The 21,771-nt window shown below is 38.1% G+C and overlaps 3 protein-coding genes and 1 long non-coding RNA gene across 6 annotated transcripts in view; 2 read left to right on the top strand and 2 right to left on the bottom strand.

The window, feature by feature from the left end:
- Positions 1 to 3,109, bottom strand: part of ttc7a (tetratricopeptide repeat domain 7A) — a 65,205-nt gene extending 62,096 nt beyond the window's left edge. For both annotated transcript variants that reach the window (XM_074646895.1, XM_074646896.1), the window contains exons 1-2: positions 2,933 to 3,109; positions 1,086 to 1,275 (exon numbers count right to left, since the gene is read on the bottom strand). In XM_074646895.1, coding sequence (XP_074502996.1) covers positions 1,086 to 1,275; positions 2,933 to 3,094 — 352 coding nt within the window. In that variant the 5' untranslated portion in view covers positions 3,095 to 3,109. The remainder of the gene's footprint in view (positions 1 to 1,085; positions 1,276 to 2,932) is intronic.
- Positions 1,151 to 10,151, top strand: mcfd2 (multiple coagulation factor deficiency 2, ER cargo receptor complex subunit). Of its 2 annotated transcripts, none has more exons than XM_074646902.1 (4): positions 1,151 to 1,278; positions 6,029 to 6,211; positions 6,341 to 6,500; positions 7,734 to 10,151. In XM_074646902.1, exons 2-4 carry the CDS (start codon positions 6,030 to 6,032, stop codon positions 7,863 to 7,865), a joined length of 474 nt encoding a protein of 157 aa, XP_074503003.1. In that variant the 5' UTR covers positions 1,151 to 1,278; position 6,029; the 3' UTR covers positions 7,866 to 10,151. The 2 variants fall into 2 exon arrangements, with proteins under 2 accessions (XP_074503003.1, XP_074503002.1); XM_074646901.1 differs by lacking the exon at positions 1,151 to 1,278 and adding an exon at positions 4,433 to 4,575.
- An 879-nt stretch (positions 10,152 to 11,030) lies between these two features.
- Positions 11,031 to 13,414, bottom strand: prop1 (PROP paired-like homeobox 1). The gene is made up of 3 exons (XM_074646899.1): positions 13,321 to 13,414; positions 11,813 to 12,042; positions 11,031 to 11,402 (listed from the first exon to the last, which is right to left on the bottom strand). Exons 1-3 carry the CDS (start codon positions 13,412 to 13,414, stop codon positions 11,031 to 11,033), a joined length of 696 nt encoding a protein of 231 aa, XP_074503000.1.
- Positions 13,415 to 16,021: 2,607 nt separating this feature from the next.
- LOC141774319 (uncharacterized) lies at positions 16,022 to 18,022 on the top strand. Its single transcript, XR_012595303.1, has 2 exons — positions 16,022 to 17,320; positions 17,416 to 18,022. It is a non-coding gene; the product is annotated as an uncharacterized LOC141774319 (long non-coding RNA).
- Positions 18,023 to 21,771: the final 3,749 nt, after the last annotated feature.

The raw sequence follows: 21,771 nt of genomic DNA, 5'->3' as shown, positions 1-21,771 counted from the left end.
TGAAGTACACAAGTTTTATTTTGTACTGCATTTGTACTATGAACTACACTACAAGTGGTATGGTATACTGTTAGTTTAATAATTATACTGTATACTTGTAGCCCACTCTTTAGTTTATGAAAGTACACTTTAAAGTAGTAGAAGTTTATTTAAGTGTGCTGTTAGTATACTTCTTTTAAACTTAAAATAAGAGAGTATACTTTCAGTTACTTTTTATGTACTTATCAGAGATATACGTAACAAAAGTACACTTACATACTGACAAGTATATAGAAAAGTCTAAGTATACTTGTCTTATATTTGTATTTAATCTTTAATCTTTAAAAAGTGGGGCAATTTTGTGCCAAAAAGTATTAAAGCGGCACACTTATACTACTAGTACATTCATATTAGTATATTTACTATATAAAGTATACTTGTAAGTGTACTAATTCAATACATCTTGAGACTAAATTGGCCCACTTTTTAGTTTATAAAAGTGTACTTTTAAGTGTAAGAACAGTAAACTTTGTACTTGTAGCCCACTCTTTTAGTTCATGAAAATACACTCTAAAGTACTCCGTTTAAGAGCTTTTATTATACTTGTGTGCTGTTAGTATACTTCTTTTAAACTTAAAAATAAGAGAGTATACTGTACTTTCAATTTACTTTTTATGTACTTATCAAAGATATACTTAACAAAAGTATACTTACATACTGACAAGTATATAGAAAAGTCTAAGTATACTTGGCTTATATTTGTATTTCTTTAAAAAGTGGGCCAATTTTGTGCCGAAAAGTATTAAAGCGGTACTACTAGTACATTGATATTATTATACTTAAAGTATACTTGGTAAATATATACTTGAACTTTACTTTACTTCATAAAATAAACTTGAAGGGTTGGCACTAATCACTTATCATACCCAACCTGATCATGACATCCTATATGACTTTTCCTCTGTAGTTATTTTTTGCAGTGTGCAGATCAGGGAGTAGTAGAAACAGCCAGGGAGCGACACCTGAACTTCAAACCCTCCAGGTGTGTGCGTGTGTGTGTGTGTGTGTGTGTGTGTGTGTGTGTGTGTCTGCAGCAGTCCACTCACCGTCCTCGTGGATCCTCGCCACCTTCATCTGGTCGATGATCATCGGCATCTTGTCCCACTGGCACTCGGCCCGGTAGCGCTCCAGCTCCGCTTCCAGCCGGACCTGAGTGAAGGACACCCGGGAGGCCATGGCTGCTCGGTCCCGGTGGTGGTGACTGAACTCACCGGACACGATGGGAGTAACTGCGGACTGGTAGGAGAAATACATGTGTAATCTTTGAGTGCAGAGCAGGAGGAGGAGGAGGAAGAGGAGGAGAGGGGTGTGGGTTACCACAGGCACACATGTGGGAATATGTTTAATTGTTAGGATGTTATTATAGGAACTAATTAATAATTAACTTTTATTATTTATTGTAGTATTTATCAACTGTACTATTTATAGATTTTAAGGGTTGAGAGAGAGCCAGGGTAAAAAGCATTTCATTGCATTTCACTGTACTTTTAAATCCATATGACAAATAATAATTATAATATAATAATTAACAAAGAAATCTCTGCAATATTCAAAAACTTTTTCCATACTTCTTCTTGCAGCACTTTACATACTTATTACAATACCTACTGTTATGCATAAATCATAATCTAATAGAAAGGAGGAGGAGGAGGAGTAGTGTGGGTTGCTACAGGCACAAATGTGGGAATATGTTTAATTGTTAGGTTATTTTTATTATAGGAACTAATTAATTAATTTGTAGGCATTGGTCTTCATTTAACAAATAAATCTCTGCAATATTCAAAAACTTTTTCCATAATTCTTCAGTCATCTTGCAGCATACTTTTAGCTATTCTGCTCCCTTTTCCTGGAATACACTGCAAACTAAGTTGAAACTGGGAAATCTGATTACTTTTGATGAATTTAAAACATTAATGAAAGACCTAGAAGCAGAGTCAATTGGGAGCTGTCTGTGTTTCTGAATATTTTCACTTTAACGTTGGCTTCAAACACTTGATTTTAATGTGTTTTGTATGATATTATGCTTTGTATTTGTTTTCCATTTGTTTAATAAGAATAAGTTTAATTGTTAGGATGTTATTGTTATTATAGGAACTAATTAATGCATTTGCAAAAAAAATAGTAGGCATTGGTCTTCATTTAACAAAGAAATCTCTGCAATATTCAAAAACGTTTTCATATTGCAGCACTTTACATACTTATTACAATACCTTCTATTATGCATAAATCATCTTGCCTAGCATTTGGCAATGCATTAGTGACTCCTCTCAGTAAAGGTTTATTTCTTGAAATGTATGTGGCATTTTGAGAGGGCTTGATCTGTAGCTGGTGTTCAAAAGGGAAGTCCTCTAAACAAGCCACGTCCTTAATCTCTTCTCTAAAGTTAACACTTTAACTGGATCAAGTAGAGCTTATATGATGACTCTTCTGCAGCAAAGAGTGGAAACCCAGAAGAGACTAGGATGCATGCATGCATATATATGGTGCTGTTTATCTTTAAATAGTGTTCATTTCATAAATGAGTTCATTGGAAAAATCAATTTGTAATTGCTTGGCTTATTGCCCCCCTGATCTGCAGCAGCATTGGCAGGCTGGTTGCTGCTATAACCTCCTGGCTCGGTTACAAAACAATACAGCTGTCAGCTATTGCACTGCACTGTGACATGTAATTGCACTTATCAAGGTTGTGCAAACAGAGACAACTAATTTTGCACATTAAAAGGGGGGAAAAGCTGTGAACATGTTGAGGGATAAAGGATAAAAATTCACATGAATCCACCAGCAGTTGAATATTGTCCTAACATCCACAGCACAGGGTGTAAACATAAGGGAACACGAGGGGTCACTGACTACTGAGGGTCTCTATCAGCTACTTTATGACATTTAAAAAAACCTCAAATCTCCTGAACAGGGATTTAGCAGCTTCATTTTCTCTCTGGAAACTTGACATTTGGTTGACACAAATAGACGCTCCTCTCCTTCCTCTCAGTAAACTCAGTAAACACAACGTGCTGCTGTCTGTAGATCTGACAGCTGAGCGACTGCCTGACGTCATGACAGAGTCACCTCAACAAAGGCTTCTTTCTCTGTCAAGATAAGTCACGTCGTAAAATACTTTGTTTGTCACCTGGAAAGTGCCAGTGTGTTAGTACTCACAAATTACAACGTGAGAGTTCTACGACGGAGCCACATTGAGGGGAAAAAATCTGAGATTTCGAGAAAAAAAGTCGTAACATTACGAGAATAAATTCATAACTTTACGAGAAAAAAGTCGTAATATTACGAAAATAAAGTCATAACTTTATGGGAATAAAAGTCTTAATATTACGAAAATAAAGTCATAACTTTACGGGAAAAAAGTCGTAATGTTACGAAAATAAAGTCATAACTTTATGAGAAAAAAAGTCGTAACATTACGAGAATAAAGTCATAACTTTATGAGAAAAAAAGTCGTAACATTACGAGAATAAAGTCATAACTTTATGAGAAAAAAAGTAATATTACGAGAATAAAAAGTTATTGTTGTTTAAAATCAAATTTTTTACAAATCAGTTGAACAAATCTGCAATTGGCCTGCAAATCCCCTGTAAATCAACTAAAATAATCTTTAAAGTCTTTAAGGTTTTTCTTATAACTAAGAGACACTTACTCTGAAAACAACTTCCTGAAAATGTTTCTAAAAACAAGTGGAATTTGAACAACTTCCCTTACGAAAAAATAGTATACTTCAAGTTTATTTAGTACTTAAGTAAAGTTCAAGTATATTTCCCCGAAGTATACTTTATGTAGTAAGTAAACTAATATCAATGTACTAGTGGTTTACTTATAAGTGTACTAATTCAATACTTCTTGAGATTAAATTGGCCCACTTTTTAGTTTATAAAAGTGTACTTTTAAATGTACTTTAAGTGTAAGAACAGTAAACTTTGAGTACACAATTAGTTTACATCTAAGTTGTATTTTGTACTGCAACTATACTATGAACTACACTACAAGTGGTATGGTATACTGTTAGTTTAATAGTTGTATACTTGTGGCCCACTCTTTAGTTTATGAAAGTACACTTTAAAGTACTCTGTTTAATAGTTTTTTATACTGCAAGTATACTTAGACTTTGGTAACCCTTACCAAAAAGAAGTTTATTCAAGTGTGCTGTTAGTATACTTCTTTTAAACTCGCTATAACCTTAAAAATAATGTTGGAACATGTACGGAGCGATACAGAGTACAATACAATTGTAATTTAGTCGTGGACAGCTAAAAATAACAATGTAGTCTGTCTAGCAATATTTCAGTGGATATGGATGTTTTGGGATGTTGGTGCAGTGAATCCTCTCGCTGCAGTTGTTTACTCTCCGATCGCGTCAACCAATCAGAATGAGCTCTGATCACGTCGACCAATCAGAATGAGCTGTCGTGTCCAAGCGGAGCTACGGAAACCCCCTAGGTCCTCAAAGGCTCATTGATGCCAGTCAACGACTAAAACAACAATAACTGTACCGCGGAGTGTAGTTGAAGATATACATTAATCTTTCAGGTATGTATTAAAAATGAGCTTTTAAGTCGTTATATAATTGAACGTCTTGTATGGTTTATGCGTTAAACAGGTTATTGTATAATAACGAAGCCCTGAAATGAAGCTTCATGCTAACACATCTTATCACAGACAGCATTTAATGTGACCGTTAACTTCTCTGTTACTAAGGTAACGTTAATGTGACCGTTAACTTCTCTGTTACTAAGGTAATGGTAGTTATGTGACGTCGCCGTTCATACAGTATGTAGTTCCATGGGCTATTTACATTTACAGAGCAATTAAATATCACATTAAAGTCTCTTTACCTCTTAACAACATTAACATATGGCTGAATGGAGACTACCTACTCCACTCTTCACTTAATTCCTTTACACTTTTAAAGATACTGATTTTATTTGACTTTATTTGAAAGCATAACTCATACAAAATTGGCAAAAACTATTATTATTTAGACATTTAAAATGTATTCCAATTGTTTAACAGACCCAGTTTTTTTTGTTTTTTTGTTTTCAATCTCTTTTCCTTTACTTACCTTTTATTTGTTGTATAATTAATTTATTTTTTATATTATTTTTGTACTGTGAAAAATATTTAAAGATGTTTTTGTAATGAAGAATCTAAACATGTAGCCTACTTTGTCATGTAGCCTACTTTATTTCATGTAGCCTACTTTATGTCATTTTTATATTATTTTTATATTATTTTTGTACTGTGAAATATATTTACTGCTTTTTTTGTAATGAAAAATCTAAACATGTAGCCTACTTTATTTTTATATTATTATTGTACTGTGAAATATATATATATATATATACAGATTTTTTTTTAATGAAAAATCTGAATATTTAGCCTACTTTATTTTTTATATTATTTTTGTACTGTGAAATAAATTTACTGATTTTTTTTTGTAATGAAAAATCTGAACATGTAGCCTACTTTGTCATTTTTATATTATTATTTTTTCTTTGAAATATATTTACAGAATTTTTTGTAATTAAAAATCTAAACATGTAGCCTACTTTATTTTATTTTTATATTATTATTGTACTGTGAAATATATATATATATATATATATATATATACTGATTTTTTTTTAATGAAAAATCTGAACATATAGCCTACTTTATGTAACTACTGTTTTGAACTTTCTAAATAAAGTATAAGAAAAAATGTAGGTCTAACATGATGTTAAAAGGGGAAACAGCATGATTATTTTGATTGGGGTTTATTTAGTTGAAACACTGTGATATAAATGAATGAAACATGTGAGGGAAAACTGATAACAGAATGATGAAAAGTAGAAACAAATATGTAAATATAGTGTATATAAAAAATATATGTAAAATATGATATCCACCCTAGATTTATGGAATACAGCACAGGTGTCTCTAAATTAGCTTGCTGTCTGTCTCTTTGCCTGTCTGTGTGTCTGTCTGTCTGTCTGCCCTGCAGAATGAGGAGTGGCCGGTGTAGTGTGCAGTGTGGGGGTCTGCTCCTCGTCCTCCTGTCCTGCTGTCTGCTGAGTGTTCACTCTCAGGTGGATCCACAGCAGCACCCGCCGGTCGTAGCCAGTGCAGCTCAGGTATCCGGCCACGGTCACGGTCGCCTGGACAAAAACATGATCCAGGACAAAGAGTGAGTGATATCTCCACATTCAAACATGTTCTCTGCCAGTACTGTAGATGCACGATTCAGGACTTATTTGCACAGAATGGTGAACTTTGAACACACTCTGCGCAATCTGACTTATCTTGTGTTTTCCAGCCACATCATGGAGCATTTAGAGGGAGTGATAGACCAGCCAGAGAAAGAAATGTCACCCCAGGAGCTCCAGCTGCACTATTTCAAGATGCATGATTACGATGGCAACAACCTGCTGGATGGGCTGGAGCTAGCCACAGCGATCACACATGTACACAGAGAGGTAGGTGTATATGTGTGAGTGTATATATTTATTTTTGTTCTCTTAGGTGTGAACATAATGCCTGAAGCAAGATACCTTTTCAAATACTTGCTGGATCCACATTGTCTCACATTGTTTCCTAAACACCTTTCTTCACCCCAAAGGAAAATTTAATGACGGCAGTACGACATTCATTAAGAGTGGGCCTGTGTTATGGAGGACGGAAACTGACAAAATCAAAAAATAAATAAATGACTCGATGAATAACTAAATAAATAAATATGCCATTAAATGAACCAAAAATTATATTAAAAATAAATGTAGGCATAAATTAAATGATAAAATGTGACATAAATTGATATTATGTGTTGATTTGCTTATATATTTATCTTTGTATTACTTCTCCTATCTGTCTACTCTTCTATTAAATTCCCATTTATTTTTATTAACTTTTAATTAATTTATATTTGCATTTATTTTAAACTTATTTTAAAATATATTTAATTATGAAATTGTATGTATTTACTTATGTATTTAGGAAACTGGTGCCCTTCCTCATTTTGTGCTTTAATAATATATAAAGAAAGAAATACACTTTTCACCCCTGTAACTCTCGTTGTAGTCAAACTGACTAAACGCTTTTAAGCCAACAATATCAGGGACCAGTTGTTTATTTATATTATAATAATACAGTTATTTATGTAAATGAAAATCTTAATTTTTGTCTTAAAACCATTGTGATGTCTGATGAGCGTTGCGGTGTGAACCCTAACCCTAGAGGGGGGGGCTTCAAATCCGAATGTCGCCTAGGGCACCAAAAGGGCTAGAGCCGGCCCTGTGGTCCGTTCTCATGAACACAATATCTTGGAAACACCTTGAAGGAATTTCTTCAAATTTGGCAATTTTTCCAACGTCCACTTGGAATCAAGGATGATCTGATTAGATTTTGGTGGTCAAATGTCACTGTGACCTCAAGTCAGTCCCAATCCCGTGATATCTCAGGAAGGCCTTGAAGAGTTTCTTCATATTTGGCACAAACGCCCACTTGGACTCGAGGATGAACTGATTCTATTTTGGTGTTTTTGGCCATAACTCAAGAATTCATGTTCTAATTATAACAATTTCACACGAATGTCTAACAGGATAAAATGAAGAAGTGATGACATTTTGGACAAACATTTTGCAACTTGACTGGTTGGCGGAGGCATACAAGCACAAGGCCGTAATTCTAGTTTTATCTTGTTTGTTCTTCAGGAGAGAGGAGAGAACAGCACGCCAATGAAAGAGGAGGACCTTATCATTCTCATTGACGACGTTCTGAGGGACGATGACAAAAACAATGACGGTTATATAGATTATGCAGAGTTTGCCAAATCACTGGAGTAAGATGTCACCTAAGCACTGTCATCTGTCATGTCCACAACAACAACAACAACAACAACAACAACAAGGAATCTGCAGAGAAGAGAAGGTGAACTGAGAAGCCGCCAAGCTGTCTAGAAAACCATAATTTAATCTTTGCTTTCTCTCTCACAGGCGATCAATCAGGGTTACTGGGAATCTATGAAGTTTGGGAAATTTTAGTACTTTCTAAGCTTGTGATGCATCTTTTTTCTCATGTGATGTCCAAGCTGGTAGCAGAAAAACTGGTTATATCAGTAATTTAATAAGCAATAAAACAGGAGGAAAACAAAACGGCCTGTTTTTTAGTTGGACTCTGGTGTGTGCTGACACTTGGAGTGGCATTTCTACACCTTCTGCTTTTGTAGGTTCCTTGAAATCATGCCTTTTTTTATTTTAAAGGGTCAGTTTACCAAATATCACTAAGAAACACAGTGAGAATATATGTTTTTTTTGTAATTTTGGGTGAATTGGCCCTTTTACTATGTACAGGAGCTCTGTAGTTCTTCTTTTAGTGGTGCTACACTTCATTCACTCTGGTGGCCCACGAGCATCTAAACAGGATGTCATCCACAGTTTCCATGTGAAACTGGTTTCACCCTGTGCGGCGTGCACACTGGACTCAAGCAGACACACACTCATTATTAATAACACACTGTCGCTGTGTGATACTCAACGTGGTGGACCAAATGATTCCTTCTGTGAATCCATTTCATTTGTGATTAGGCGAACGGGTCGTTCTCATGACTTTGGCAAAGTGGCCTTGACTTGCTCAGATTGTGCAGCAGCCTGATGTAGTGTGTGTGTGTGTGTGTGTGTGTGTGTGTGTGTATGTGTGTGTAGAGAGAGTAGTAAACCTTGCTGAACTGATGAGTTTATTTTTGAGGTCACAGGCAGAACAACACAATATTGAATGTTACAGCGGAGACTCCATGCAGCATACAGTAGTGGTACATCAGTTTCTTCCTGAGGTTGTATTTGCTGTTGTTTTCGTGAAGTTTACCGCAATTATATGAGCCAATCACCTTCACTGTAGTCTGTGAGCCAGCTGCTACTTGACATAAATCTAACGTCATAGAGTGAATGTAAAGCAGCTAGAGTTGTTCCGATACCAGTATCGGAAATGTGTCCGATACTGCCCAAAATTCGGGGTCGGGTATCGGCGAGTACACCAGTCTATGCACCAATCTGATACATGGATGTATTGAGAGTTGCTCAGTGGTGCACTAAGCCAAAAATGGCTCGACTGCCAAGTGATAAAGTACCCAGATCATCCGGCGATCTTCCGCATCCATTGGGCCCATAGAGCAGGCGCAGTAGCATTTTCTCTTACTCCACTTCTTCATTCACATGAATGGAGGAAGGAAAATAACTCTGGATTCTGCTATTAACGCATTTTACCTTTAGGTAAACCTTTAGGACCTAATGATTTAAATAAGGGCTTTTCAAGTGTGCAAACTTGGAAGTTGATTTAACTAGAAAAAAAATGTATGCTGATTTATGGACGTGTCTTTCCCAATTTAAGTCTATGGGAAAAAGTCTTTTTGGGCCCAATAGCATCACGTGACGGACACAGAAGTTGTAGTACCGCCGTTTGGCCACTACGATAATTTACATCAAAGCCTGGCGCTCTTCCTGGGGGCTTGATCCGATACCATCATTTATTAACCCAGAAAAAAATCAACTTGTTTAACCGGAAATCAAATCTTCTTCGCCGCTCCAAAACAGCAGCCCTCACTGTGCCGTCGCCCTGGTTGTATCATGGCTGCCACTGGCAACTATACCGTCCACTATCCATACATGGTCAGTAGAAAACAGCTGTTAAATAAAAATAATAATTAACAAGTTCAGGTATCAGAATCGGTATCGGGAAGGAAAAAATGGTATCGGAACATCTCTGAAAGCAGCGTCATGCTGCTGGTTCTTTATCACTGTATAAGCTAGACTTGAAGCACACTGGTTGATGCTGCTGCAGTTGTTTAAAAAGCTTTGTTGGTTTCCAGTAAAAGCACTTGTTATAAACTCAACACATGTTTGCTTCAAATCATTCGCTGCCTTTAAAACAGATGAAACATGTCAGGTCTGTGTGTGTGTGTGTGTGTGTTGAATCCATCTGCGTATGATGGATGGATGAATTCTATATTTTTGCCATCCAGTATTGATCCTTCAATCAGTTCAGGTTGTTGATTATATTTAAAAAAAAAAAAGAAAGCATAACAGATGCAACTGTGTTGTCTCTGGAATGTGAAATATTAAAAACTGTAATCTACAGACTTTGACTTGTGATGTATTTTTTAAATGGATTGTGTTGCATTCATGAAATCCTGTTTAAAAGGCATTCGGGGGGAAAACAGATTTTAAATCTTTATTTATTTATGTACTAAAAAAGGTTTTTAGATAATCACGTTTCATGTACAGTACTATAAATTGCTAAAGAGATTGTGTAGATTAACATTAAATATGTAGGATGGTGCACAGTACACATGCAGCAGATAAAAAACAAAACATTTGCTTTAAATTGCAGTGAAGAAAATGTGTGTGCATAGTTCCACTGACGTGTAACACCGACCCACAGAGCTCTCACTATTGGTATTAACAGTGGATGTTGAGGAGAACGATACTGAAGGTAATTTAAGTCAAAAACATTGTTTTTCATACACTGGTCAATTTTAAGATTTTGTGCCATTTTGCCTCCATAACTTATCTTCTTTCAGACTAGTGGAAAGAAAACATTCAAAACACACATTTAGTCGTTTATTTGACTTCTTTGTCTATTTATCTGTAGATTTCTCCTAAATTCACCCAAATGTAGCACTAGATAATGCCTCATTTACATATTTAAACAAAATTAAAAAAAGAATTGTCTTAATGTGAGTAATCAACTAGGGATGGTTCATGGTGATATCTATTAGTTTAACATTTTTACACTATTTTCCTGTAGTGTCTCCCCTTAAAGTATATTTTAATACATGTGTGGAGGTTTGAATAAGGATCAATAAGATTTGTGATCTTGTGAAATGATATTCAGCAACAATTTAAACACCTGTGAAATACTGAACATTTGAGTGTAGATTCAAAACTCACTAAAATTTTCTGCAGCTGAATAGATATTAAGAATCATTTTAATGTACTATTGGCCTCTGTTACTTCTTAGCTCCAGTGCGAGGCCGGGTCCAGCGGCTGCATGGAGGCCAGTGAGAACATGGGCGAGGTGAGGTTGGTCCTCAGCGGGCCGTACCAGTCCTCATGCTGCCGCTGACCGGCTGGCTGTGGTGGGACGCCAGGGCAGGGAAACTGGCCCACGGGGCCCGGGTGGCGGGCGTATGCCCCAGAGGACAGCATGGGGGGGAGGCGGGGGATGTGAGCCAGGGGCTGGGTGTAGTACTGCCGAGACATGCTGGACGGCTGGACGTGCATGGCTCCCAGCAGCGCCCGGTGGCCGGACATCACACCCACTGGGAGAGCTTTCTGTGAGGCTCGCTCCTGCTTCCGCTGTTTGGCTCTTCTGTTCTGAAACCAAACCTGTTGAGACAAGGACATGTTAGAGACAAGGACATGTTAGAGGACAGATTAGAGACAAGGACATGTTAGAGACAAAGACATGTTAGAGGACAGGTTACAGACAAAGACATGTTAGAGACAAGGACATGTTAGAGACAAAGACATGTTAGAGGACAGGTTAGAGACAAGGACATGTTAGAGGACAGGTTAGAGACCACTTTCTCTGAGCGTTTAATATTGACGCAGATGGGTTTACATCCTAGTTACTTGAAAGCTCAGTGCGTCTCATACAGACACTACATTTTTGCCATGTGCGTCGGTATCAGACGGCGAGGGGCGCGACGAAGCGTCTGTATTTGACGCCCTGGGAATGAGAACAGGCTGGCAAATCATGACTGTCAGAAAGTTATGGGAGAATCATAATGTCCCACCTGTATGCGAGCCTCGTTGAGCTTGGTGATGCGAGCCAGCTCCTCTCTGTAGTAGATGTCCGGATACTGGTTCTGTCCAAAGGCCACTTCCAGCTGCTCCAGCTGCTTGTGGCTGAAGGTGGTGCGGTGTCGCCTCCTGGCTGGGGACGGATAGGCCCTGCTCCGCCTGCCGAGGCCGACACCCATGGAGGTCTCGCACAGTGACCCCTTCCTCACCGACGCCCCTATATCTGTTTTCAGGAGGAAGAAAAAGAGTTTGAGGCTTTACGTGGACGCTGAAAAGACTTTTCTCCAGCTCCTGTTTCTTGAGTTACTTGGCGTGATACAAAAAAAAGTGGCCTGAACTTTGTGAGGGCCCATTTCACCGATGACTCTCTCAAAAAAGGGGGATTACACTGACTTTATGGTTCCCACTGCCACCCGGCAACCCGAGAGCCTCGGAGCTTTAGCTGCCAAAGACGAGCTCGTGAGAAAAAGATACCAGAAACTGGAGGATTATTACCACAAAGTGACTAATCTGACAAATTGGTGCGCTGAGCTGACCTTGTCTGTTCACATCACGGGGGTTAGAGAAGAGGCTGATTTGATGATTTCTATTAAACTTGTAATCTTACTCACAAAGATTTTCATTCTCTTAATTGTTTTGTACCAAATCTGGATACATATTCATACAGTTTAATTGGATAACGTATTACAAAACTATACTAATTCTGTTATCAAATTAAACATTTTATATCGCAAATTTGCAACTTGGCAACTACTACACTATCAGGATCTGACCAACAGGAATTAAAGTATTTTAAGAGCAAAAAGTTTGATTTTAAAGCAGCATCAAAACAACATTTTGTTCTGGTATTCAATGTCAAAACTGACATTGTTGAATTGAACAATTTTTAAATGTAAAAGAAATTCCAAGTTTTAAAGTCCTCTAAATCAGTGGTACTCAAGCAGTGGTCCGGGGACCCCCAGGGGTCCTTGAGGGAGTTCCAGGGGTCCCTCAGAAAAATGGTGAATGGTTTATTTTCACTATTTAATTCAGTGTAGAAGTGAGCCCGATATGAGTAAGAGTGACTATTCTGATCATAGGTTTCATTTCCTCAACTGTAGTTGACAGCTATATAATTCTGGTCTTAATCACATCTAACTATACCAAAATATTTTCAGATGGAGGTCCCTGAAGTGAAAACTTATCAAATCAAATCAATTTAGGGTACCTTGACACAAAAAACGGTTGAGAACCACAGCTCTAAACTCCCTCGTAAACAGCTTTTAGACCATCATGCAACGCTATAACTCTCATTAACTGAGAGAATTCAAATTAAATTAAAGAATTCACAACAAATATTACTGAAAACGTGCAAAATATGGCAAGAAAGAAGCATTTTATTGCTCTCTGTTGCCGTGTTGCAGAGGAAGCACCATCATTGATGGAAGACATGATGGACTGATAATAATAATAATAAACACACTAACATATTTTTTTATATAAAGTGTTTTTTTTGACTCACCTGCACTGGAGCTGACAGTAGCCATGTCAGAGTAAACCTCTGCACAGTCCTGGTGGCTCCTCGCTGCGTCTCCTACTACCTTTACCTGGGCCATCACTGCAGCTTGTGATCCTCCACACAGACACTACTCACCATAAAGTCATGCCCATGTCCCACCCACCTGCTTTACCTTTACCTGTGTGAAGACCTTTACCTGTGTGAGTGTCTGCGTCAGAAACCAGTCGGATGGTTACTGGGATTTCCTACATTTTGCAGAATGCCTTTTTAAGAAAAGACACTAATAAGAACTTTCAGACTATGCTGGTGCTATATGCATAGAAATACATCCACCTGCAGTGGTGGAAGAAGTACTCAGATGTTTTACTTAAAGTAAAAGTATCAATACTACAGTGTAAAAATAGTCCGTTACAAGTAAAAGTCCTGAATTCACAATTTTACTCAAGTAAAAATACAAAAGTATTAGCATAAAAATATTGTTAAAGTACCCAAATTAAAAGCACTCATTATACAGAATGGCTCATTTCAGAATAATATATATTATATTACTGGATTATAATTATTTATGCATTAATGTGTTGATCGCTTTAATGTTGCAGCTGGTAAAGGTGGAACTAATTGAAATTACTGTACTGCTGGGTAATAATACATCATCATTTATTAATTAATATCTAAAAAATAACTAGTAATAACGTTATCAAATAAATGTAGTGGAGTAAGAAGTACAATATTTGCCTCTAAGATGTAGTGGAGTAGAAGTAGCATAGAATGGAAATACTCAACTAAAGTACAAGTACCTCAAAAGTAGATATACCTACAATATGTGTCATTGTTTTGTGTTGTTAATTGAATTCCACTAATAAATATATACATACATTTGCATAAAGCAGCATATTTGCCCACTCCTATGTTGATAAGAGTATTAAATACTTGACAAATCTCCCTTTAAGGTACATTTTGAACTGCTAAAAAAAATGTGTGATTAATTTGTGCTTAATCCCGATTAACTATGGACAATCATGCGATAATTGCGATAAAAAATGTTTTAATGAATTGACAGCCCTAGCTGTTATATGTTTGTTCACTTCATGGATTGTTTCTGGTGAGATGCAGCTGCCCGTGTGACCACCAGGTGGCTCTGTTATCTCAGTCAGAGATAAACTGAATGACATAACCTTGCACAGGCAAAAGGCAGAATCCTCATCTGTCTATATTTTGACACCCTGGGGTGAGTGAGTGTGGAGACCACCCAGTCTACACTTCCCGGTCTTCCACAAACACAATCCCTCTCAGGTCAGTCCCTGCGTTGGGTTCCCTTTGCATTGACTGACAGGGCACCCTGTCGGCCGGCTTAACTCAGCTGAACTCCTGTGTGACCTCTCGGGACCCCGGCTGCCTATCAGCGGTTCCCATGATGCTAAACTCAGTCCAGAGCCAATGCAGAGAGGTATGGCCCGCTCACACCGCGCTGGATACTAGGAAGAGACCCACTAATGTCCCACTCAGCAATCATGAGTCATGACAGGACAGCAAGGAAAGCATCTCATAATGTTGGAGAGCAGCAGCTGGCTTTTTATCAGGGCTCAAACAAGGCAGTAATTCATCGTGGCCTATATTTATTGAACAATGATATTTGCTTATGTGTGTGTATATATAGCCTATTTATATCCATATAGTGGCAGTAATGTGTACTCTACTAATGCGTGTTGGGCCAAGGAGGCTAGTTACTAGATCAGATTTCTAATTTGATCTAATTTCTAATAGTAGTGTGTGTTTGATTCTGAGTAGCCCCTCTCCTTCTTGTGTGACATGTCTGTCGTATCATATGCCATTTGAGCCTGAGGGATCCATGTGACTCACTCCCAGGAACCAGTAAATCACAAGTTCAAACGCAGACTGGAGATCTGTCACAGTGGATTGTAACCCCCCCCTCCCCCCTGGCTCAGGACACTAGCCAGGAAAGTGTAACAGACGAAATGCAGTGATTGAACGACCCGCTGGAGAAGCTGCAGGAGCGTCTTTCACATATTAATTCTCTGGTTGAATTGACAAATTATCCTCAAGATTGAACGAACTTTGCATGAGAAAATCCCCGGCTTTGTTCTGGCCGCTTTTGTGCAGCAACTTCTAATTTGATTCCCTGTGACACGTCGCCTGCGATGGCCAAGTCCTGTGTGTCCTGGAAGAGTCTCCATCTTTCCTGTGTGTTTGTGTGTGTGTGTGAGAGTGTGTATTTGTGCTGCCAAGTCCTCTACGAATCCCATATTCAGCTCACATGTTTCCTGTCCCTGACAACAACTCAGCCACAAAACCCCCCCCAGCAAAGCTTTCTGGCATGGCCATTTTCAAAGGGGTCCCTTGACCTCTGGCCTCAAGATATGTGAATGTAAATGGGTTCTATGGGTACCCACGAGTCTCCCCTTTACAGACATGCTCACTTTATGATAATCACATGCAGTTTGTGGCAAATCATAGTCAAGTCAGCACACTGACAGCTGTTGTTGCCTGTTGGGCTGCAGTTTGCCATGTTATGATTTGAGCATATTGTTTTATGCTAAATGCAGTACCTGTGAGGGTTTCTGGACAATGTGTGTTATTCTTTTGTGTTATTAATTGATTTCCAATAATAAATATATACATACATTTGCATAAAGCAGCATATTTGCCCACTCCCATGTTGATAAGAGTATTAAATACTTGACAAATCTCCCTTTAAGGTACATTTGAACAGATAAAGAAATGTGGGATTAATCGCGATACAGTATAAAGGTTTGGATTAGGTTGATTTTGAGACAAGTGAATTTATCTCGCCTCACTGAGAGATTTTTGTGCACTTCTTTGAGGACAAATGAGCGACAACTACTAGATTGGTTCAATGTATAGACTTTTTACATCTCAAAATCAAGACCATATTTTGCCAGATACCCCCAGACTTCCTGTATCAAAGAGGATGTTAACCATATGTCCTCTTCTTCCTCCTACCAGATGTGTGGGTCCACAGGAATTTGGTTGAAGGCGCTAAAAGCATAAGATGAACATTTGTCATTACAGTAGTGGAACTGAAAGAAAAAAAATTGGATTGGTGGCTGAGTAAAATAAGTTTGTGTTTAGTGCCGTAAAGGGATTTTTCGTTGTGCTATAAAGTTTGTTTCTGCAAAACCTTGGTGGCACAGAAGAAGAAGAAAAAGAAGAAGAAGAAGACATACTATTTTTTCACTCTGTTATTAGTTTACACATTACACACACAGGCCCGAAATACTTACACACATGCACAAACCGTACCTATACACATGCATTAATGGAGAGATGACAGAGCGAGAGATGTCAGCCCTGCTAGCGGTTCTGTGAGGTTGTACTTATAGGTACAGAGGTGCTTTAAGCTCAATGCATCGCCAGGCTAACATGCTAACAAATACAATGCTAACATGCTGTTGTTTTTAAAGTAAACTTTTTATCTGTTAATCGTCACGTACTGTACATAGTATACATGCATGAAATTTGAAAGTATCCTTGAGGTTGATGGAAATTGTCATTACTTCTGCAGACCTGTAGTTGATCCAACATTCGAGAGCTGTTAACTGCAAAAGGAAGTGATGTCACTCAAAGTTATTCCAGTCATGCTGCGTTACACAGCAGGTGCAGATAATCAGGAATAACATGTTTTGGCATGTTTTTGAAATGATTTGTCTGTTTCAGTTAGACAGAAGTTCACACTTTGGAGGCTAACACACCTTGTTCTATCTGTCCTTTTTGTTTGATCGCATCACATTATACATGAGAACACAGAAAACATACTACCATCTCAACCCAACAGCGCATAATAATAAACATCTGCCCCTTTTCTGTTCACGTAAGTTTGTCTTTCCATCTTTTCATTATTAGGCTGCAGCGAAGGTTAGAGGACCTGGAATCTTCTGTAAAACATCTGTCATCTGTGTGCACGCTGTGTGAGTGGTGAAGGAGATGCAGAGATGTCTTGGAAGGAGGCTAAAGCATCACTCCAGTATGTGGATCTGATTTCTTTTCATAGGAATGTACAATAAATATACAGCAATTTATCTTGGTTTGATCATTGACAGTGAAACCATGTCATTACAGAGATCATTAAGGGTCACAGGATGGATCAATGCAGCAGCCGGTATGTCCGATTGAAGCTGTGAGCTGATATCTTCTTGCACATTGTAATTGAATCTGCACAAGAGTGAAAAAATATTGTAGATAACTTTGGAGGGAATAACTTTCTTATCTCTCTCCATCGCAGTTTCACTTTCTGCCTCACACACGCCTACACAACTTGATACAGTACGCACACACTTACACACTCCCACAATGTACTGGTAAGAAAATAACATGCAAGTCATATTACACTGGGTGCTCAGTTTCAAGCATCACACATATACACACACACACATGTGCCCCGGGTGCACACAGGCCTCTGTGTGGTTGTGGCCGTGTCCAGTATGGACGCATAGAGGAAATTCTTCCCTCCCAATTTCCCGGGACTGAACTGGGAGTGACCTGGTTGGCAGACACACAGCCCCGATGGAAGGAATGTAACTCAACTCCCCCCGCCTCACCCTCAACACCCCCGTCATCCATCCAGCAGTCTGCTGGCCCAGCTGTGTGGGGACAGAGAGGGAAACGTATACGGCGCTGTAGGATGAGAAGGATGTCTTTTATCTCCAATAAAATTCATGAAACTTTACGTCGGTATTCACCTTTGTGGAGTCTGGCAAGCGTTCATTGTATGAAAGGTTCATCTCTGTTTGACATCAGGACTCTGAGCGTCACTGAAGCACCAACAGTCGGTCCGAAATGTTTTTTTTTTCTTATGCAACTCAGAAAATACTTGCAGTTCCAAGAAAACAAGTAGTAGCAACAATTGCAACAGTAACAACAGAGCAAAAGAGACCACATCCCATCTATTCTTGGATCCTTACACTGGCTCCCTGTTCATTTCAGGATAAACTTCAAAATCCTTCTAAAGCCTTGTTTCCACCGCAGGAACATTTCCTCCCTTATCTAGGAACCTTTTGAGGAAATCATTGCGTTTCGACTGCAGGGACCAGGGTCTAAATTAAATAAACTTGAAACTTGAAAACTCGAAACAGAGAAAAAGCAGCAACAAGAGTTGAAAAAGTGAAGACACAGACAGCTATGAAAAAGGGAAGGAAAAGAAACTCCACAACAACAACAGCGGAAACAAAGAGAGACAAAAGCCACCACATAATCATTCATAACGCCTAACACCAATAAACAACAGTGAAAACAGAACCCGAAATAGCATGTTAAGTTTAGCGCTAAGCTCAAAACAAAGCTAATGTTAAAGCCTTATGTCATGTTCACATCAAATGAATGTTATAAACTATTTGACTGGTAAATACAGCTCACATCATCGTCCAAGTGTTAATCATTACTGGAAACATAGCTTTAATGAGCTCTAAATGAGGTACCAATGCCCTCATGTAATACATGACCGACTCTGTCTGTCATAAGTGAATGTTATTCATGAAGCGTGTTACCCCCAAAATCCACAGCATGCCGCTGCATCACGTTCCAGCTCCGTCACGGCTGCCAGAGATGATCCACTGCCAATCTGGTGTCAACTGGTTGTGTGAGTGGAGCATCTCAGGCTGCTCCCAGACCAGCTCATGTCTCTTATAGCCTACAACTGACACAAAAATAATGTTGCTTGCTGCACTAATCAATATTTTTTATTAGGGCTGTTAATCGATTTAAATATTTAATCGTATGATTGTCCATAGTTAATCGCAAATTAATCACACATTTTTTTATCTGTTCAAAATGTACCTTAAAGGGAGATTTGTCAAGTATTTAATACTCTTATCAACATGGGAGTGGGCAAATATGCTGCTTTATTCAAATGTATGTATATATTTATTATTGTAAATCAATTAACAACACAAATCAATGACAAATATTGTCCAGAAACCCTCACAGGCACTGCATTTAGCATTAAAAATATGCTCAAATCATAACATGGCAAACTGCAGCCCAACAGGCAACAACAGCTGTCAGTGTGTCAATGTGCTGACTTGACTATGACTTGCCTCAAACTGCATGTGATTACCATAAAGTTGGCATGTCTGTAAAGGGGAGACTCGTGGGTACCAATAAAACCCATTTTCATTCACATATCTTAAGGTCAGAGGTCAAGGGACCCCTTTGAAAATGGCAATGCCAGTTTTTCCTCACCAAAATTTAGCTTAAGTTTGGAGCGTTATTTAACCTCCTTCGCGACAAGCTAGTATGACATGGTTGGTATCATTAGAGTCTTTCTCATCATTACCTTTCTTCCCATATTACATGAATGCAGCGTAAGTACCATGAGGCTGACAAAATACAGCTTTTAGACCAAACTTTACATCTGTTTGCCTCTCAAGTGGAATCTTAGTATTGTAAAGTTGTATCTGAGTTTTGTTTTCTGGTCGTCATAGCCTCATTAGTTTGGGGTTTTCACTACTTGTTCTGTTCTTTGAAAGCTTTATATTTTATTCAGACAGATTATATAGTTTGTTACACTTGGACAGTAGGCCCACGCATGGTTTTTGCAGCAAAGTGTGGCTTGTCATCCAGTTAGGCCTACCACCTGAATTATTCTGGCTAGGTCCGTCTTTCTGACCGCTGGGTCAGTCTGCAGGGTGAAGTGGGAACCACTGCGCCCATTATGACTCAGCAGACGGTGCGGTATGCAGCACCACCCTCTCAGTGCCATGTGCATGCAGCAGTAGGCCTATTCTTAGTTCTCTAATTACATAAAACTCATCTGGGCCGTCATATTAATCTGCGCTGTGGGAATCTCATCTTTCCCAGCCAGATATAATGCCAGGTTTGAACTGGACAGGTTGTCCTGGGCATTGCAAAGTTCAGCAAGTTACACAACGCAGCTTTGAGTCCTATAAATATTGTAAAAATGAAGTCGCTTACTTTTTGGACTGTAGCTCTGACTTTATTATTATTATTATTATTAATAATAATAATAATAATAATAATAATAATAATAATAATAATAATAATAATAAATGATAAATAAAAAATCTTCCTCCCTTGAGGCCACTTTCCTTAAATGATAAATGGCAGTTTTGTGTTGTGAGAAACATAGCTCTGTTTTCATCATATCACGACTGTGTTAATCAAATCGGCTTTAAATTAATCAAATCACTTGATAATTTACCACTCCATTTTCCATTTTATATCCATTTTATGGTTCCAATTCACATGCATTTTCATCACCTCCAGTTTTATGATTTTTTTTTAAATTTCCACTTCCCATAGTTGACTCGTACGTGGGATCATTCTTTTATTTGTAAAGAAACAGAAAGTGGGAGAAATGAGGTGTGTAGGAAGGAACAGGAGAGATGAGACAATCATATCAAGACTTAGATTTGGACACACTGGACTAAACAGCACACTATTTAAAATAGGTAAACATGACACAGGTAATGTAATTACTGTGGACAAGAGGAAACGGTGGAGCATGTCATATTGCATTGTGAGAGATATGAGGAAGAAAGATTTGACTCAAGGCCTCAAAGAGATTAAAGTACACTTTGATTCAATAGATATTCTACAAAAGAACTCACTAAATGAGTGTTATAGAACATTATTTCAGTATGTTAGACTAATTAATATGATTGGAAAAATATAAGGTTGTTTGTTTTCTTTTTTTTCTTTTTTTTTATAGTTTAATTTTAGTAATTATTAGCTAGAATGATCCACACTCCAGACCAGCTGGTGGCAGTAAATGCACCAAATCGTTGTTTGCCAACCGCCAATAAACCTCAAAGAAGAAGAAGAAAAAGAAGAAAAGTAAGTCATAGGAATATATAGGAGGAATCTGTAGAGTAAGTAGTGTAGGGAGAGGATGTGTAAAGATGTGCTGCATGGAAACAGATGTCAAAACAAGGAAACGGAACCAAAAACCAAGGCACAGTAATGTGGTGTCGAAGGAAATCTGCTGAACACCTGGCTCAGGTGTGTCCCCATGCTGCTGATTACACTCATCAGGTCTGACTGCAGCCCTGGAGGGAGGAAGCAGACACAGCAGAGGATCTTTATCTTGAACAAAATGTCTTATACTAAAAATATAAGGACATAAATTAGGAAAGCCGTGTGTAAGAATTGTAAAGTTTGATGAAAATAATTGAGAATTTGAGCTGACATCTAATTCCTCAAAGGAAACTACTGCGCATGCGCGAAATCTACTCAGCACCTAGACGTCGTCATGGCAGCAGCGTCTTCTCTTCACCATGGTTACTGTTAATTAGACCAGGAGCGATCTGTTTTAATGGGTAAGTCCATACATTTTATTGTACATTAATGTTCGATAGAATGAAATTGAAAATTGATAATTATCAAGTTGAATTTTGCCATGTTTTTATTGTATACATAAATGTACCAATTGTGTCCTGTTCGGTATCCTGAAGTTTAGCT

The sequence above is a fragment of the Sebastes fasciatus genome, chromosome 9 (assembly GCF_043250625.1).
Source record: "Sebastes fasciatus isolate fSebFas1 chromosome 9, fSebFas1.pri, whole genome shotgun sequence".
Classification (NCBI taxonomy): Eukaryota; Metazoa; Chordata; class Actinopteri; order Perciformes; family Sebastidae; genus Sebastes; species Sebastes fasciatus.
The sequence above is the reverse complement of the archived record's forward strand: the minus strand, read 5'-3'. Positions and strand labels throughout refer to the sequence as shown.

Coding starts and splice junctions, on each gene's coding strand:
- prop1 (XM_074646899.1), bottom strand. CDS start 13,414: ATGGCCCAGGTAAAGGTAGTAGGAGACGCAGCGAGGAGCCACCAGGAC. Junction 12,043..13,320: donor TACTGTCAGCTCCAGTGCAG/GTGAGTCAAAAA, acceptor TCCTGAAAACAG/ATATAGGGGCGTCGGTGAGG. Junction 11,403..11,812: donor TCAACGAGGCTCGCATACAG/GTGGGACATTAT, acceptor TTGTCTCAACAG/GTTTGGTTTCAGAACAGAAG.
- mcfd2 (XM_074646902.1), top strand. CDS start 6,030: ATGAGGAGTGGCCGGTGTAGTGTGCAGTGTGGGGGTCTGCTCCTCGTC. Junction 6,212..6,340: donor AACATGATCCAGGACAAAGA/GTGAGTGATATC, acceptor TGTGTTTTCCAG/CCACATCATGGAGCATTTAG. Junction 6,501..7,733: donor TCACACATGTACACAGAGAG/GTAGGTGTATAT, acceptor TTTGTTCTTCAG/GAGAGAGGAGAGAACAGCAC.